The sequence below is a fragment of the Monodon monoceros genome, unplaced genomic scaffold (assembly GCF_005190385.1).
Source record: "Monodon monoceros isolate NGI ecotype Baffin Bay Population unplaced genomic scaffold, NGI_Narwhal_1 Super_Scaffold_15, whole genome shotgun sequence".
NCBI classification, from domain to species: Eukaryota; Metazoa; Chordata; class Mammalia; order Artiodactyla; family Monodontidae; genus Monodon; species Monodon monoceros.
The window spans coordinates 11,628,829-11,649,165 of record NW_021703771.1 but is presented as its reverse complement, the minus strand read 5'-3'; the positions used below and the strand labels follow the sequence as shown (position 1 = coordinate 11,649,165).

Here is a 20,337-nt window from a genome sequence, read left to right as displayed (position 1 = left end):
CCACATGGGAATATGAAGAACGTGGTAGAAACAAAAGTCATGTGGAATTCAGACTCGCAGGCATTGGTGACTGGACAGCAGGAGCACAGAGGGAAGGCGTGTAGGGTCGCTGGAGTCTCTGGATAGAAGACCAAGGGTGTTCGTGACCCTGACCGAGATAGGGAGCCTGGGAGGAAAGGCAGATCTGGAAGGAAGAGATTCACTCTGGTTTGGGCGTATTTAGTTGGTGGCAAAGTTGGGATTTCCATGTGAAGAACTCCAAGGTGCATCTCAGGTGATTGTGGAAGATCCCCCAACGAGAGGCAGAGGGGAGTGGGTGCAGGGAAAGGGGGACAGGGTGGGCCCTCCCTTCAGTGCTTTACTACTAACTGCTATCACTTCCTCATGGTTTCTCTTGCCTCCCTGCCTCCCACGAGTGAACTGGATGGGGCAGAGCCCATTTCCATGGTGATGTGTCCTGAGAGCCTAGCACAGAACCCACAGCAGAGCTTCCTGCATACATAGGAGCGTGTGTGCAATGAGGGGCTGAGAATGCAGACCTGCAGAATCCTTACAGCTGAGGGAGAGGGTGAAGTCAGATATAGGATGGAGGGAAGGAGACTGAGAAAGTGGCCAGAGAGATAGAAAAAGAACCCGAGAAAAGCAGGCACTCTGTGGAAAAGGAGTGGAAAGTGCCCCTGGGTTTGGAGAGGACCATCCTTGCTGGGGGAACCCAGAGGCAGAAGCCAGGCTGCCGTGGATCTGGGAGCCATTGAGTACTGCAATTGTAAACTGTTCTGATCACACACCTCATGAGCAATATGAAATCAAGAAAGTGTAAAGTCCACATAAATCTAAGAGCAAAACTAATAAGATTAGAGTTTGCTTCTACCATTTTTTTTACTCATTCTTTTTTTTTTCAATTGAAAGATGGTTGCTGTACAATATGGTATGTTACAGGTGTACAATACAGGGATTCACAATTTTTAAAGGTTTTACTCTATTTATAGTGTTATAAAATATTGGCTATATTCCCTGTGTTGTACAATGGATCCTTGTAGCTTATTTTATACCTAATAGCTTGTACTTAACCCCTTACCCCTGCATTGCCCCTCCCCCTTCCCTCTCCCCACTGGTAGCCGCTAGTTTGTTCTACCTGTGAGTCTGCTTCTTGTTTGTTGTATTCACTAGTTTGATGTATGCTTCTACCATTTTATTTAGGTACAGCAGCCAGTTTGACTTTAATAATCCCTTTAACATTACAGATGTTTTCCAAATCATATAATTCAATTCAGAAAATATGATCATTACTCTGTGTGTATAAATAAAAATACTGTAGCAAAAAAAGTTTCTTCCAAATACCACCTTAAAATTATTTCATATTTTATGTAAAGTAACCAGTAAAGCAGGTCAGAACTACCCAATTACAGCTTTTAAATAAATAGCAAAACACTTTCCTCTGGGTTTTAGAAATAAATGAGAACAAAAAGTTTGGCCTCAATCGTTACTTCAATTTTCCATGTTCACTTTTTTCCCCTAACTCATCAAAAGTGTTTAGGCTTTCTCAGTTAGATAAGATATGACCCAGTAGAACCAAAGAGTATTTCATAAATTTCTTTCTCTCTGCAGATGCAAAAGGTATTTAAGAAACTTCCAGGATTCAAAGAAATCCATGTGTCAGGATTTAGGTAAGAGAATCGGACTCTTCTCAATTTTTAACTTTCTTTCTCGCTATCCCCTTTTAAAAGCAATGTCATGAGGATTTTAAGGTCACTTTTACCCCAATTGTTTAGCTCAGCCAAATCCTGAAATCTGAATACATTTCAGATGAAGGAGTTGTCTAATTAGAACATGACTCTAGGTGATTTTTAAGGAGTAACACAGGAGCCGACCTCCTTCCTTCCTCCGGATTCAGAAACACCGCAAGGACAATGTCATTTACCAAACCTCTTAGGAAAATCCCTCAGCAGAGACAGATCCAGAAAAGTAGCAATTAGTTACCTTGATGTCAATTGCCTGGTGTCCTATCCAGTGCTAAGTACCCGTCATTGTTTAAGCAAATCAACTTGATCCTAGGGAGACAGGGGAAACTAATCAAAAGTGGTACCTATAGGGGTAAGAGAATTGGGTAGACAGGGATGGGGATGGAACTATTAATACCTGTTTTATCACTTTGATGCCTGACTGTACTTTTATACCGTTCTGATGTCTGGTCCATAGTAATGTATTACCATGCAAAATTTATAAAATTGAATATTTAAATAGAAGACATGAAATAAAATAGTGCCACGCTAAAGCAGGGTTCCGTCATGTTCCCACAGCTTTCCCATAAGCAGGCCTACATCCAGTAGCATCTCAATATTCCAATGTGGGTTCAGGAGTTTTGGCAAAACTTCTGCATCTTTCTTTTAAGTTCTCACTATTCAAAACATCTACAAGGGGGATCATAATGTGGTATTTTTTTAACTGTGCCACAGGGCATATATCAGCCCTGGTGTGAGCAGAATGAGATCCCTTGCACTGAGGGGGATTTGTAAAACGGGAGGACAGGCCTCTCTCGAAGTTCCTCCTGGCCTGTCACCATCTGTTGTCTTAAAGCAAGAAGGTCCACAGGGTGGGTCCCACATAATCACAAAGAACAGTTGTGTAGATGGGGGGCTCCACCCATTTATTTCTCTCGAAGCTATCAGGCCCCTCTGATTTGTGTAATTTCAGAGGAAGGACATGTTGAACCATGAAAGTAACAACAGATGAAACCCTTAACATTTACCAAAGCAGACTCATTTTTCTTTATTTCAAGATGCTGCTCCACAGTACTCCATGTGAAATCAGATGGATTAGAGAGAAATAAAAGGTGATAGGAGAATACTCTGCATAGATGCAAGGTCTTCTGGATAGACCACTGCAGTTAAAGAATAAATTTTTAATTTAAACCTGAAGGAAAGGATAGGAACAGTTCTCTCGGTGAATGTTCAAATGCTCATTATCTCCTCTCTTCAAATAAATGAAAAACTAATAATAATTTTAAAAATCTGTTTCAGAAGAAAACCAAAATGTTAGGGGATGAAATTTTGCAAGGTAAATATTTTAAAGTTATTAGATCCTCTGAAACTGCATCTTTCCCATGTGTTTTTCTCTGTAAGAGTTTATCCTTCTTTCTGTCAAGGATGCTTATAAAGTATATTTGATCATATGATTTGCATTATGATTTGCATTATGTTATGTAGACTTAGTCTCCCAGAAAACATTTTGACCCCCGAATACAATAAATACAATAAATACATACATATAAATAAATACAATCAATAATATGCTTATGAGTGTGGCAAACTTTTAATCCTGAAAAACAATGCTCAGAATATTGTAAAGTAAACTTGTTATGAAGGAAATTGCTTTCTCATGGAGCCAGATCCTCCCACAGAAGACCTAAACTCCCAGGAGTCTCAAGGTACCCTCTTTCTATGAGCTCACTCTTATAAAACCTGATCTACAATTAAACAAATACTTTTATATCAGTGACCTCATTTGATTCCTGTAACACAACTGGGAAGAAGTTAGAACATCTATTATTAACACGGTTATAAGGAGGAACATTAAAGGTTCCACTTTAAATATTGCTTTATCTCTTAAGGCAACTATGAGAAACTATTAACAATCATTCAATCTAGTTGGAGGGTATATTCCTTCACAAACGTGTACACAGCTCTCCACAGCACCTTCATTTGTATTAGCCAAGAACTGGAAACAACCCGAGTAGCCATCAGCAGAGCCGTAGATAAACAAATTGTGGTATATTCTTACCACAGACTGCTACTCAGCAAAAGAATGAACTACTGGAATACACAACAACATAGATTCATCTCAGAATAATCATGTGGAGTGAAAGATGCCCCAAAAAAGGAGTATGATATAATTCCATTTGCATTTAACTCTCGATAATGCAAACTAGTCTACAGTGAGTGAAGACAGATGAGCTTCTAGACTAAATTCACGTTATGTGCCCAGAGAAGTCCAAAATGTTGTCGCCAGTCTGGTGACCAAATGGCCTTTTTTTCTGGCACAAACAGGTGGTGGCGTGACAAAATGAGCCCAGGCTATGGTCTTCCAGGCCAGGGTTGGAATCTCGGCTCTGCTACTTTTCCACTGACAGCTTTCCCTCTCTCTGCATCTTCCCTTATCTATAAAATGGTGATCGTGTTGTTGAAAAGATTAAATGAAGAAGCATGTAAACTGCGTGCAACAGACCACCCACTCGGTAAACAGGGGTTTGCTTTTCCTGCAACCTGTTGCGTGGTGAATTGTTCCATCCCCTTAAGGCTTACTGATTAAAGCAATTCAAAAAACAGTCAGCAAAACTCCAGTTCCAGTGTCTGGTCTCAGAAAAATTACCTTCAGGAATAAACTAAGGGGATGAGAAACCCATTTATAAAATACTTTTTAAAACAACTTCCTGGCACCAGCACCCCACTGAAAACCTAAGATGTATAGGATATATTTGAAGCCTCTGTAAAAGGAATATAAGGAAATCAAAGAGTTTAAGTACCTAAAATCTTTGAACTAAGGCTCAAATCCTAATAAGAAACAAAGTCATAAGAAATAAGACATCCAAAGTCTGATGGCTCTGAACCAACATGGGAGACAATGAAACTTTTTTTTTGTATGTGATTGATTCATCAAACGTCTCAATAAATTTCATGAAAATTCTTTCTCCCTTGCATGTTCCCGTTGTGTATGATGACATGAAGACCAAAGAAAGAAAGAGATGGGTAATTTGAACTTTTTTTTTAATGTTTTGAAATATAGTACATTTCACACACACACACGTTTATGTGCTAAACTCTTGCAGATTATTTTTACGTATAAAGTCTGGGATAAGCCAGTGTCTTTTTATTGGTGTCTTATTTAAATGGGAGTATTTGATCAATTGCTCAGTAGTAGAAAAGAACCCTCAAATCAAAATCACTATGTGGAGAAGCAGGTAAACAGTGACCTACCTGACCAGCGAGAGTGTGTTCTATACAACGCAAAAGCTTTTCAAAAGAAAAACCTAAAAACACCTATCTGTGATGCAAGTGTGTTTCAACCATTTCTTAAATGTCATTTGTGATGGGAAGTTGTCGGTCTGGATGCACACTTGTGCATGCAAGCCTCCTAAGTCTGTAATAAAGCAGAGGAACTGATTTGCCCCTTGGTTCCCAGGTCAGTGTGAATGGGGAAAGGGCACACTGTATCTAGCTTGGCTCCTGTAATTGGGGAAATAACCGACTGTAGACTCTGATTGATCGTGTGACCCGAAGAACTGCCGAGAATACACATTATCGGTTCCTGTGGCCTTTAAAACATTTTTGTATCCCTCTGTGTGGATTTATGGCATAAACTAAGAGGTAAAACCTGGTCCTAGAGGACAGAGCTAGAGAGGATCCTATTTCATGTTTACATGAGTAAAGGCGCTGATTCAATAAATATGATAACAAATACAGTTAATCATGAACTACTTCCCTTTCTCTTTTCTCACATCTTCCTTCTAAGATGTTATTTTAAAAGCAACTTGAGGGAAGAAGAGATTATGTTTAATATAGTGCTGTATTTTTTAATTAAAAAAATACTTCTTCAAAAAAGTAGAAAAGAAATAGCCTTGAGAACTGAAGCTTTGACTTGGCTAAAACACATACATATTTTTGTCCGCCTGCTATATCCTACAAGAGGCTACTTGTAGGAAAAGAAAAAAGATAATTCATCCTTCTTGCTGATTGGCACTTATAAGACCACGAAAACACTGATCAATACCAGCAGCTCTTGACAATTAACTTTTTCACAAAGACCTGAAGTGAAAATTTATGGTCACTTGATCCAGTTAATAGTCTCTCTTCAAGATGGGTTTCAGTCCCATCATACATTCTATTTCAGAGCTGAAATATATGTCAATTCTTTTTCTACCTTTCAGATTTCTGACAAACACTGAAATTAGTTTCAAGTGTGTGATATTCATTAAAAGTCCGTCAGGAAAGAGGTTGAAGCTGTCCTGAAGCTTTGTAGCAACATAGTGATTCTCTTTATAAGGCATGTAACAATGGCTTTGGATGTGATGTGTCCTCTGCGATCTACAGGTCAAGCTCTACAGAGATGCAACTTACAGCCATCTTTCAGAGAGACAAAGCAGAAGCAAAAAGCCCTGCAGGTGACCTCCTGTCTTTTGATTCCAACAAAATTGAAAGTGAAGGAGACCTTCATGGAACGATGGAGGAAAACAAGCAAATGGAAATCTACCCCACAGCTTCAGACCTCAGAAAGCTGATCAGCAAAGCACTGGAGGAAGACCAGTCCTTGGATATGGGGTCAATTCAGTTCACTGATGGTCAGTGGGTGATTTCATAGTTCTGAGTTTATCCTCATCCTGACAGAGAGATGAGGAGGTGTGACTGTCTCCTGGTCACTGTCATTTTAACTTGGGTCCTGTAGAGTCAGCCATTTCGGTGACAGGCCAATCACGGATGGTTATCATTTCTGTCTTTCCTCACTGCCCCCCGGGTCTCATTCAGTGAGCCTTTCGTGACCACTTCACACCAAAAATAGCTCTAGGGAAGCCAAGAGGCTCAGCTCAGCCCAGCTCGACCACAGTCAACCAGTGGAACCCAGGTGGAGAGAAGAACCCGAGGAGAGTTCTGTTCCCCTGGCACAGCCCAGATTCCCTCATCTAGTAAATGGGTCAGGTTCCAGATGGCACATTTGAATTAGGATAATTTGAAAAGAGTTTCATAAAGGGACTATTTATAAAGGTTTCCCTAATGCCCAGAGGACTAGGACAGTTCCCCGGGGCTAGAAGCACCAAGGCCCCACTACTACCTCCAGGCCTGAAGGGCTGCCTAATGATCTAAGCCATCCCAAAGACAGGGAGCAAGGAACCACTGATATGGTCCATATAAGTCAACCTCGCATGGCAGGGAGTAGTGGGGAGAGAAGAGCATGGATCTAAAGAAATCAACAGGTAATCAGGCTCACTCAGGGTCCTCAGAGGGGGCCCTGGAGGGACCCAGGAGCCTGGAACTCTTCACCCAGTACTCTTGGCATAATAGATGGGCACTAGAAATGCCATTTTAACGTGACATGGCATGAAACTGGCATTCTCTGCCAGTTCTGTTTCTGTAGTTTAGAGAGTCAAACTCAACTCTGGAAAACTTTACAAAGATCCCTTGGGATGAGATGTAGGGTGTGTCACTAAAGTTGTCAGTAAACATTAAAATCCTCTTGGTTCACTTTTGAATTTCTAGACAAGTTCAGTGAAAACTTCAGACTCATCTCTGAGAGCATCTGGTACTCTGGGCTGGTCTCTTGGTTGAACCCTTTGGGATAATCTGAGAATTGGGCTTCAGGGTATAAGTAGGACTCGCAAGGACTCACATTCGGTCCTTGGTTCCAGTATTTATTTTAGCCATTTCTTTCTTTGTCAACTTAGTTATATTTTTGTCCCCACTGGCCTAGCCAATCAGTTGGCCTGCTTGGTCCAAATGTGTACAACAAAACTAAACACCCTAAAAATCCACCTTAATAACTGTTCTTATCCCATAGACTTGCAAGATGCACCCCTTGCATGCATCCTTCAGCAGATCACTCAGATCAATGACCACTAGTGCATCTGATTTCTTGATGATTTGTTGTACCACTCCTTAAGAACTGATTATCGCCACATTTCCCAACCTTCACTGTTTTACTGTTCCAACCACAAAAGAAAAAAAGAAAAAGAAACACTCAAACCTTGTGATTTTTTACCCACAGAAATTGTTGGGTCTTTGCCAGGTCTTGATCCTGACACCCAATCGGTGCTGCCCACTCTCCTCGCTGATATCACAAAGGTGAGTTTGTTGTTCTTCTGTTCTTCAAATAGGAACAAAGCCTCGAAATCTTCCATCAGAAAAAGTCAGCTTAAGGACTGAACAGAGCAAGATCCCCTCTGCACTGCTAAATATAATTCTTTTCTGAATCTAAAAAAGAATGAATATATGTATATGTAGAACTGATTCACTTTGCTGCACACCTGAAACTAACACAACACTGTAAAGCAACTACACTCAAGAAATAAATAAATAAAATTCTTTTCTGTTTTTTACAGGCAGTACTTGCTTACCCACTTCCACTATCTGTATTAATAAAATATAATACAACTTGCATTTCAAATATCCTTAAATTCAAAGTTTCCTTCAACATAGTTAGAGCTCTGTTTCAATTAGAGTCAGGAATTGCCATTTTTGATAAAACAAATACATGTTCGTGAACTGAAAAAATACTTAAAGCAGAATATGTTATTTGACTTTCTGAAATAAATATAACATAAAGATACTTTATAAGTTTGTCCTTAAGTCTTAAGGTCTTATCTATATATTTTATGGGGTTTTTTAAGGATAAATTAATAACTTAGGAAGTAAAAAATGATGAATTCAGTAATAACTTTTGTATTTCATTTAAAGCTATGTTCATTTAATTTATGCCAAAAGTTGTCACTACGGTGTTCATAAATGGAAGAGCTAAGCTTTATTCCCTTTTTAAATAAAAAGATTCATAAGTTCGAATATGACTGACACACATTGCAAAGTATTTTGGGTATCAGTTAACCCTATACAGGCAGACTCAGCCACGAGATCGTATTTTACTACTCTATCAATGCATGTTTTCCTTTCACAACATGTTTCTGTATCAGAACCTACAACAGAATCCACAACAGATTCAAGTCAACTACGAAATGATTTGTTTAAATTTAAATGAAAAGAAAAAATACAGAGTATAACCCTTCTCATATAACAGAGAAATGTCCCTTGTCAACATCTGTCCTAAATTCCTTCTTCAGGTTGCTACTCTGAGTCCAGAACTTCCTCTTGGTCAACCCATGCTGGAGACAGTGGACAGAGCAGGACAGAGTCTACCTGGTGAGTTACTTCCCACAGGGTCTGTGTTGGATGATGACATCCTCTTTGAGGAATCCATCTATGACACTATCTCAAAGACCAGTGATAAAGTCATCCTCCACCCAGGAGAAGGTTGGGTCCCACCACTGTTTCCAACGGAAGAGCTGTCCACTGAACCACCTTCTTCTAAAGAGGTGGTCACCCTCAGCATCTTTCCCTCAGCTCTCATCCCCAGTCCCACAGAGAGCACTGACAGCCCTTTCCTGACGGATCTGGTGAAAGAAGCTGAAACCAAAGCAGTACCAACCGCTGCCCACCCAGAACAGCCATCTCAACTGAGCTTCAAACCTGAGAGTCTGTCAGGACAAGGTGGGTCCTAAGGCCCACGTTCATGACAAGGGGCTATGGTGACAGAGGATTGGGCTCTTACAATCAGCGTTTGTATTCCTATTCACCATATACAGGCTGACCCCGGATACTGTCTGTTCTGCTATGTGTGTCTCTTTAGTGCCAATTAGCACACGTGTAATTGGTCAATAAGGATGTCAGTAAACATCGAAATCCTCCTAGTTCACTTTTTTATTTTTTGTTTTACTTTTTAATTAAGTAACTTATTTTTTTTAATTGATGTATAGTTCATTTACAATGTTGTGTTAATTTCTGCTGTACAGCAAAGTGATTCAGTTATACATATATATACTTTCTTTCTCATATTCTTTTCCATTGTGGTTTATCACAGGATATTGAATATAGTTCCCTGTGCTATACAGTAGGACCTTGTTGTTTATCCATTCTATATATACTAGTTTGCATCTGCTAACCCCGAACTCGCAATCCATCCCTCCCTGACCCTCCTCTCCCTTGGCAACCACAAGTCTGTTCTCTCTATCTGTGAGTCCATTTCTGTTTCATAGATAGTTTCATTTGTGTCATATTTTAGATTCCACATATAAGTGATAGCATATATTTGTCTTTGTCTGACTTACTTCACTTAATATGATAATCTCTAAGTCCATCCATGTTGCTGCAAATGGCATTATTTCATTCTTTTTTATGGCTGAGTTGTATTCCATTGTGTATATATACCACATCTTCTTTATCCATTCAGCTGTCGATGGACATTTAGGTTGTTTCCATGTCTTGGCTATTGTGAACAGTACTGCTATGAACATAGGGGTAGATGTATGTTTTCAAATTATAGCTTTGTCTGGATATATATCCAGGAGTGGGATTGCTGGATCATTTGGGAATTCTATTTTTAGTTTTTTGAGGTTCCTGGTTCACTTCTGAATTTTCAAGAATGTTTACTTTTGAGGCAACAGGGTCAAACTTTCTCACAGTTAAAGAGGAAATCTTTATCAATATATGAAGACCTTATGGGAAAAAAAAGCGAATATTCTGCCGAAGAGTCTTTTTTTAGTGCAAGAAGTAGTGGATATAGTGGCTTTAGGAAACTCTGTGCTTCCCACTTTATACAGCTCCCTGATGAAACTATAAGTAAAATGTCTTTAAGGAAGCAATAACCCCAGGATATAAGGATGCTCTGTGATTCTAAGTGGAAATGTCAGGGAAGATTTTTTGTGGCTGATATTTTTAATAGAGCTGTTTCCGTTTTAGTTAGGGCTCTTTACAAAATTCTGTGGGTTTTGGTGGTCTACCTCATTCCTATTTTCCTCGTGTGAAATCAGTAGGCAACTTTACTGAGTACAAGTTTTTTCACAAAAACATGTATGGCATGATAGCAGAACCACCTATACAGATTATATTTGGTTTACATGATTACCAGTGACTAAATATTAACCGCATGGTACAGTTATCTATTTCTGCATTACAAATCACCCTTCAAGCTAGTGCCTTAAAACAACAATTGCTTATTTTGCCCATAAATCTGAAAATTTGGACAGGGATCAGTAGGGACAGCTGTTTTCTGCCCCATGTTGTGACAACTAGAGTGTCTCAACTGGCGTTGAAGATCTTTTTTCAAGAGGGTTCACTCACACAGCTGACAAATCAGTGGTCAGCCAGAGCTGTTGGCTGGAGGCCTCATTTCTCCACTGTGTAGCCTCTCTGAGGGGCTGCTTGAGCTCCCTCTCAGCATGGCAGCTGGGTTCAAGGAGTCATTGTCACAAAAGAAAAAAGTGGAAGGCTCCAATCTCCTCAGGGCCCAGAAACAGTGTCACTTCCTCACATACTAATGGTCAGGCAGCCATAGCGCCCATCTTGATTAAAGAGGAGGGAACATAGACCTTAACTCTTGATGGAAGAAGTAGCAAAGCATTTATGGCCATTGATAATCAACCACAATTCACAACAACCACTCTTGACTTTTAAATCACTTAAAAGTTGGTTGGATAAAACAGACCACCTTTTCGTGACATGAATGATATTAAATGCTCACTGGATTCCTTTCCTTCATTATGATATCAAAAATCCTTATTATAAGATCAGTATTTTGGGTATATTAATAAAAATGATAGTATATCTATGATGAAAGTATTATTGTGTTTTCAAAATTGCTTTACTGTTTTCATTTTTTGTATACATTCCTTCCATTCATGAATATACCATAGAACACTAAAGCTGGAAGGACTCTTAGACATACTCTAGTTAAGCTGTATGTTTCACAGGTAAGAAAACCAAGGCTAGAGGTGGGAAGTTCCTTGCTCAAGGTCACACCGTGTAGCTGGTGGCAAAGCCAAGACCATCATTCAAGTTTCTTCCACCTATTACACTATGTTTGGCTTAGTAGCCCCATCATTTTAAAAAATATATAGTGCCCCAAACTTGTTTTCTCTCAACCCACAGCCTCTTCTTTCTCTATTTCACTGCCTTGTCATTTTTTTTAATAGTCTAGCATTCTGAGTCTTCACAATCTCGCCTTCTATTCACCACAGTTTTCACACAGTTTCACATGTTACAGGGACACAATTTTCACAAAAATCACAGATCATTTCTCAATTTAGCAGCCTCACTTCCATCTTTATTTTACTACACCGCTGGTGCAGGGCTCCTATTGACGCTCCCTTCTTTACACTCCTTCATTTAGCTTCCGCAAGACGAGTCATTCTTGGTTCTTAGGTTTTTCTTAATAATTTGTTTATTAAAATCCTGCCTCATTCCCCCAAAAAGGTGATGATGGTTTACAGACTTGTGTGAAATACAATAAGATTTTATTTTAAAGAACTGAAAGAAAAGTGGAAGAAAAGATGAAACAAAGATAGGTCAGATGACTCTTGGGGTAATGAAAATGTTTGGGAACTAGATAGAGGTGGTGGTTACACAACGTTGTGAATTTTCCTAACACAATTACTGAATCATTCACTTTTTTTGAGGTCATCAGATGTTTATAACTAATAAATAATTTTAGAATAACAGAATTAAGGCAATATTGAACTGAATATTGCCATCACTCCTTTTTTATATTTGGCATTTTACGATTTAAACCATTGACTTTAAAACGTCTAATATTATGTTATGTTTCACCGTAATAATATTTTTTAAAAAATCAAATGACTCCATAGGGAAAACTGTTTAGAAAGTAAATATCAGAACGTTATTTCTTTGCTTAGGTGGTTCATGAATTTGGCTTTGAGCTTCTCAGCAGACTGTGCAGTGAGGACAATGCAATTTGTCACATGATTTGGAACCTGCATGCTTAGAGCATGGTAATTGCTTCGGAGAAAAATATTTCTCCTATGAGTCCTCGTAAGAAGGAGCATCTGGGTTACGGTGAACCACGTTCTGTCTGCCTCAGCCTCCCCTCCAGCATAAACTCGGTGTCAGGTGTTTCCTAGAAGGCCCTCCCTGGAGACGCATAACGAATGCCTGAACCCAGTTCATTACAGTGGTTCCATGAGGGACAGGTGCTGACCGTCTGCCTTAACTCAAGGATTGATTTTAGAGTATCCAGAGGCATGACCATGCGGTATAACCTTCAGTCAACGCCCCATAAATAAAAATTACCCTCATAACTGAGTTTTTGATTAGTATTGACCAAGAAGCACTATATTTGTTGGCCTGGGCTTAGACAGCAAATATGCTATGTTGCCAGTGAAAGGCAGATCCATACGTTTTCGTTATCAGCCCAACCAGGGATAGAAAGGACATATCTCAATGACCAATGAAGACCCCCACTAGGAAACATCCCTGATAAAAAGGCATCCCACTCATATATGTAGAAAGGGGAAGGAAAACAAAAAGCAGCTCTAGGCAGGATCAAGGCTTCCCTCCCTCAAAAATTTCTGGGTCTCTCCACAGCACAGGTAGATGACACCCAGGACTCCAAAGCTCTGCACCTCGGCATCACTGAGATAATTCTAGCCTGGAAAAATTTTAAGGTTAGTGTCACCAAAGGCCCACTAAGCCATTAAAATCTCAGTCAAGTACTCATAGAAATCTCTCAGCGTAAGTAGTCTAATGTAGTGGTTAATCCCCTGAGATAAAGTACTTGCAAAATGTGCCTCTAGAACACTAAATGAATTGGTGTCTGTCTGGTCTCGAACTCTGAGGTCGTCTATGTTTATTTTTTTAGGTTAGTTGATCCCATTCTTTCTTGCAGAGCCAGTTATCTGTTAAGATTATTCCTATTTCATAGAAATGAGTCATAAACCTATAGGACAAACCCAACATTCTGTTCTCCACGTAACATGCATCCAACTCGTTCAAAAGTGGTATCATATCATTAGGATAGAAATTTTGTGTGGTTTGGTTTGGTTTGGTTCACATGTGCGTAGGCAGCAATACATTTTCCTTTTCGTTCATTAGAATGATGATCTGACCTGTCAAAAAAGAAGCTCTTTAGTGTTCTCCCTCCCAAATTAGTTTCTCACTTGCTAGACATTCCATTTAAGATGTAAGCCAGATCTCTCAATAAATTGCAATATCTGAAACGGTGAAACAGCAAACTTTAGGCAGAGCTATTCTGCTGTTGGACATTGTTTTGCCTTTAATTCCCTGCATTAATCTGGATTCTCCAGAGAAACAGAACCAACAGGAGATTAGAGATAGAGATTAGAGATAGAGATAGAGATGATAGAGATAGAGATAGAGATGATAGAGATAGAGAGATAGAGATAGAGATAGAGATGATAGAGTTAGAGATATAGACATAGAGATAGATTCACTATAAGGAATTGGCTCCCATGCTTATGGAGGCTGAGACATCACAGAGCTGCAGTCAGCGAGCTGGGGACCCAGGGGCATCTGTGATGTAAGTCCCAGTCTGAGTCCAAGTCCAAAAGCAAAAGATCAGTGTTCCAGCTCAAAGACAAGCAGAGAGAGTGAATTTCACCTTACTTCGCCTTTTGTCTTACTCAGCCTTCCAGCAGATTGGATGAGGCCCACCCACGTTAGGGAGGAGCCTGCTTTACTCAGTCTACCAATTCAGATCTTAATCTCATCCTGAGACACCCTCACAGACACACGCAGAATAGTGTTTACCCAAATATCTGGGCACCCCATGGCCCAGTCCAATTAGCCATCACATCCCCCATCTAGGTAATAGGTTAAAACACCACACGTTTCTGACTTTCCTTAATCTGGCCTCAGCCTTTGACTCCATTGAAAGGAATCAGTGATATGAGCTAAACTGAATGAACCCATTAGAGAACCCGGGCGCTTATATTCCATGAGGTCAAGGACTCGGTCTGTCTCTACTCATTGCATCATCTTCAGTGTCAAGCCAGATGTGTGGCACATCTAGAGAGACAATTAATATATATTAAATGAGTTAAAGGAGTAAATGAACACATTTATAGCATAATACCTCCATGAAAGTCAGAGTTGATGGGTTAATTTGATTATTTCCCTTTTTGCGCTACCTAAAAATGCAGCTCAGAGAGAGCCAATTAAGTGGTACAGAAACAGTGGTCAGCTATCTATTCTGGCCATTGTGCTCACCATTGCCATAATATGTCATCCATAGTCATGCCTTTGTGGCTTTGCACAAATTATTCTCTCTTGTGCTTATAATACCCATCCATCCTTCTAGCCTGATGACCTCCTACTCATACTTTAAGTTCCAGCCAACATGCCACCTCCTCTGTGAAGCTTTTCCCAACTGCTACCTGAAAAGACTCATAATTACCATTTTTCCCTGACTCTAAAACAAAAAAGTATATATACCTCCATCAGGCATTTACCACTCAGTATTGAAATAATTGGTATGCCTCTCTGGGGTCCCTCCAAGACTGACTTCCTGAAGTGAAAGAACGTGTTCTTATCCCTTTTTTTAAAAACTCCTGCACTGAGCACAGTGTCTGGCACATGCTTGGGGGTTCATAACTATTTGTTACTGTTGTCAGCTTTACTGGGTCCATCAGTGTTTCTGGTGCCAGATGGTAAACTCCCGGAGGATATACCTCTCTGTGTATCGGTCCTCATGCACCTCCAGAGACAGCCTCACATGAAAGGTGGTATTCCTCATTGGTAAATACTTTTGTCAAAATGAGAGTGCTGAACAACTTTAATTAGCTCCACCGCGTGGGATGTATTAATACCACAAGGATTCATGTGGAGGCATGAAGTGGAGGAAATATGCAATAAGCCACTCTCCCAGCCAAAACATTTTACTTCCTAACTCTCAACCACAAGAGCCTGGCCAAGGTGTTATTTAATTTGCTCCACTTCAAGATGAAAAGATAATAATTAAGACTTGGAAAGATTTGTAAGGAAAACTCAGCTGAACTTTACACTACTAAAGTCAACATGTTTGCCTCTTCTTCCTTGTATTTCTACATTGAGGACCAAACAGCAAATTTTCCCAGCAGGAATATGCCACTAATAAAAATGGTTCAGAGGTCCATGGGGAAAATCTCATCTCAAAGAAGGAAGGGACAGGGCTTCCCTGGTGGCGCAGTGGTTGAGAGTCCGCCTGCCGATGCAGGGGACGCGGGTTCGTGCCCCGGTCCGGGAAGATCCCACATGCCGCGGAGCGGCTGGGCCCGTGAGCCATGGCCGCTGAGCCTGCGCATCCGGAGCCTGTGCTCCGCAACGGGAGAGGCCACAACAGTGAGAGGCCCGCGTACCGCAAAAAAAAAAGAGAATTCAAAGACAGGCAAAATATAAGCCAGGGATCAACAACTGAAAGCCCTGTGGCCCACACCCAGCCCACCACTGGTTTCCCAACAGCCTGTAAGTCAAGTATGGTTTTTACATCTCTAAATGGCTGAAAAAAATCAAAAGAATTATAATGTTTTATAACGTGTGAAAATAACATGAAATTCCATTTCAGCACCGATAAATAAGTTTTACTGCAACACAGTCAAGCCCCTTGACCTGCTATGGCTATTTTAGAGCTACAGTAGCATAGCTGGGTGGTTGCAATAGAGACCAGATGAGCTATACAGCCTAAAACATCAATATTTACCATTTGGCCCTTCTCAGGAGAAGTTTGCCAACCCCTGATATAGGCAGTCAAGAATACTGGCACAAATTTGCAAATTGACGCAAAACTGGTCAAAATCTACCCAGCAGTAAAATATAATGTTTGGAATCATCTCTTCCAGAGGGGGGAAATCAATGGCCTCCCCATCAGACAAACTTCACTTGCGTCTCTGTGGACTACAATTATTGCATTACCTTTAGTTCCCTACCTTTAGTAGGAACCTTTAGTTCCATAGCTTATGGAGCTATAAACTAGCCCAAAGACAATGAAAAGCACACAACTCTCTAAAATTAGATAACCTCCCACAATCTGCCCACTGATGCTCATAATTCCTTTGAAAAGACACCCAGTAATCTTTTACACCCATATCACAGTCTTTCACAATTTTTTCTAACACAAACTAAACTACATTCATTTTTTTTTTAATATTTATTGAAGTAGAGTTGATTTACAATGTGTTAGTTTCAGGTGTACAGCAAAGTGAATCAGTTATACACACACATACATCCACTCCTTTTTAGATTCTTTTCCCATATAGGCCATTAGAGAGTACCGAGTAGAGTTCCCTGTGCTATACAGTAGGTATCTATTTTATTTATGATAGTGTGGATATGTCAATCCCAATATCCCAATTTATCCCCCCCTACCTTATGCCCGGTAACCAGGTTTGTTTTCTATATCTGTAACTCTATTCTGTTTTGTAGATAAGTTCATTTGTACCATTTTTTTAGATTCCACATATAAGCAATATCATATGTATTTGTCTTTCTCTGACTGATTTCACTTCACTCAATATGACAATCTCTAGGTCCATCCATGTTGCTGCAAATGACGTTATCTCCTTCTTTTTATGGCTGAGTGATATTCCATTGTATATATGTACCACATCTTCTTTAACCATTCCTCTGTTGATGGACATTTAGGTTGCTTCCATTTCTTGGCTATTGTGAATAGCACTGCAGAGAACATTGGGGTGCATGTGTCTTTACGAATTATGGTTTTCTCCGGATATATGCCCAGTAGTGGGATTGCTGGATCATATGGTAGTTCTATGTTTAGTTTTTAAGGAATCTCCATACTGTTCTCTGTAATGATTGTACCAATTTACATTCCCACCAACAGTGGAGGAGGGTTTCCTTTTCTCCACACCCTCTCCAGCATTTATTGTTTGTAGACTTTTTGATGATGGCCACTCTGACCAGTGTGAGGTGATACCTGACTGTAGTTTTGATTTGCATTTCTCTAATAATTAGTGATGTTGAGCATGTTTTCATGTGCTTTTTCAAGACATCAGAGTTATCCTCTGAAGAGAACTCGTATTTCAGATGTGCTTACGATATGGCCAGACCCCATTTTATAACCCATATTCTCTGCCTGCTCTAGGAGCTGGGTGCACGCCAGTGACTGACCACCACTAACTGAGCCCTAATTGTCAGCTTCTCATTCACAGACCAAACATTAGTCCTTATTTGGCTTGTGCAGAGTCCTCTGGGCAAGGAGCTCCCTTAAACGAAGGCCTGGGCTCTGCCCTGAGGGAGCATGTGTTCCTGGCACACACATTTCCAAGCCAACAGAGATGCTCCATTTTAGATCTGATTCCCCTGTGATTTTATAGCTTCCCACTTTCCCCAAAGAAAAGGCAGCATTCCTCTAAAATTCTTATCCAGACTGCATTTCTTCCATTTACTGGTAGAAAAATATCTGCATAAAAATCAATATTCTCTGATATTCTCTGATCACCCTTAAAATGCATGTTTGACTTTTCAATCAACTTTATTTTCATTTAAGCTGTTGAATATTTATTGCAATTAAGAAAATCCTCATTAAACATACCTTCAGTGTTTTGATGATATTCCTATGAAAACTTTTTGTGAAGTAAACAATTTTCCAAATCTGCGCTAAAATCTTTGTATTATTTTTTAAAAGTATCTCTTGCTTTGATTTTATTAGTACACAGTCAAAATTGCTTAAGGCCATTCTCTGAAGACACTCTCTCCTAAAGCCAGACTTTCATCTCCAGGGTACACCAGCTCGGTTTCTACAAACGATAACCGTTTGTGGCTCAAAGAATCGCACTTGCTGAATTTTGCTTTCTTGTGTTTGGCTTTGCTGTCACCACATCCCTAAAGACAGCAGGGCTTATCAGTCTTATCAGTCTTCTTTCACAAACACAGACGCTCCAGCTAATGAGAGTTAGGCCTCCCTTTTATGTCTCCCAAAGCACGCCAGTTGTCCTCTTTCACAGCACTTGGCACACTTGTGATTGTATAGTTACTGCTTGAAGATGGAAAGTTCCCTGAAGACAAGCGCTGGGTCTGCCATATTCACCACTCTAGTGTCAGCAGTGCAGTGAGGAGGGTTCTGGAGTCTGACTGTGTGCATCCAAACCCCAGCTAACTACTTGCAGCCTTGGGCGAGTTATTTAACCTCTCTCTGTGCCTCAGTTTTCCATCTGTGAAATGGTCATAACAGTACTTATTTCATGGGGTTCTTGTGAAGATTTAGTTAGTATGTACAATGCTTAGAATTGTGCCTGGGGAGAGGAATGGACTGGGAGTTTGGGGTTAGTAGATGCAAACTATTACATATAGAATGGATAAACAATAGGTCCTACTGTACAGCACAGAGAACTATACTCAATCTCCTGGGATAACCATAACGAAAAAGAATATAAAAAAGAATGTAGGGCTTCACTGGTGGCGCAGTGGTTGAGAGTCCACCTGCCGATGCAGGGGACATGGGTTCGTGACCCAGTCCGGGAAGATCCCACATGCCGCGGAGCAGCTGGGCCAGTGAGCCATGGCCGCTGAGCCTGCGCGTCCGGAACCTGTGCTCCGCAATGGGAGAGGCCACAACAGTGAGAGGCCCACGTACCGCAAAAAAAAAAAAAAAAAAAAGAATGTATACATGCGTATAAATAAGTCACTTTTCTGTACAGCAGCAATTACCACAACACTGTAAATCAACCATACTTCAATTTAAAGAAAAAAAAGTTTAAGAAAATCTAAAAAAAAAAAAAAAGACTTGTGCCTGGTACATACAATGTAACCAAAAAATAACAACATGCCTGGCACAGCTCAATATGCAATAAATATTCATTAAATGAATGAATGATTGAAGTGACAGCAGAATTGAATCAAATATTCAAATATTCCAAGTCTAGTGCTTTTTCACTCTTCTTCCATGCTTTCTTGAATATACAGAAAGCTTAATTTTAGGAAAAAAGCAGGATTCCAGCAAACTTTTAAACAATAATTCCACTGGTTCTCTCCATAAAAATGATCATTGGATTAACTGAAAAATTACTTTTCTCTGGGTTTGCTGTTCTAGTCCTTGACTTTAAGCCAACATGCTTTAAAAATAGCCATAAATTCATCTCTAGCAATTGATTTAAATTACCATTTTATACTGGTACCTAGTATATGTTCAATAAACATGAGGGATGATTGTTTTAAGGAATGGATGAAGGATTCATATGTACATATAATTTGGTAAAATTAGAGCTTAGAGCAGTGTGTAATACAAAATATACCAGACAATTAAGGACACACTTTCATTCAGACTATTACAATAGGGGGAACATTCATTAATGAGGAATGTGTCAAACAGAAAAAGTGGGCTGAGGTTTCATAGAGGCTGAGTCTTATGGGAGTCCGGAGAAAGTGCACAGTGAGTCTCACCCAAGTCACATGAGGAAGGGGGATTCTTTGCAGTTAACCCTTCCCCAGAACAAAAAAGGGTGGGGAGATTTCAGAAAGCAAAAGGGTTGAGGTGAGTGGGAGTTCTTAACCATAGCTATTTTTTGGAAAAGGTCAAGTTCAACATTGTCAAGAGTAATTTTCAATGGGGCAATACTGCCCTGCAGGATATGTCTTGAGAATGTGAGTGACAGAGACACTTCTTAGTTGCCTCAGTAATGGGAGGGCACTGCTAATCCTTCGTGGGAAGAGAAATTCTCTAATATGCAGGACAATACCACACAACAAAGGATTTATCTGTTTCCACTAATACTTTTTCTTTTCTTTTTTTTTTTTTACATCTTTATTGGAGTATAATTGCTTTACAATGATGTGTTAG

General features: G+C 39.9%; 1 protein-coding gene across 1 annotated transcript in view; it reads left to right on the top strand.

Annotated features, from left to right (window-relative positions):
- Positions 1-20,337, top strand: part of IMPG1 (interphotoreceptor matrix proteoglycan 1) — an 82,092-nt gene that overhangs the window by 18,002 nt on the left and 43,753 nt on the right. The window contains exons 8-12 of the mRNA XM_029224240.1: positions 1,609-1,667; positions 4,725-4,745; positions 6,087-6,334; positions 7,753-7,829; positions 8,819-8,901. Coding sequence (XP_029080073.1) covers positions 1,609-1,667; positions 4,725-4,745; positions 6,087-6,334; positions 7,753-7,829; positions 8,819-8,901 — 488 coding nt within the window. The remainder of the gene's footprint in view (positions 1-1,608; positions 1,668-4,724; positions 4,746-6,086; positions 6,335-7,752; positions 7,830-8,818; positions 8,902-20,337) is intronic.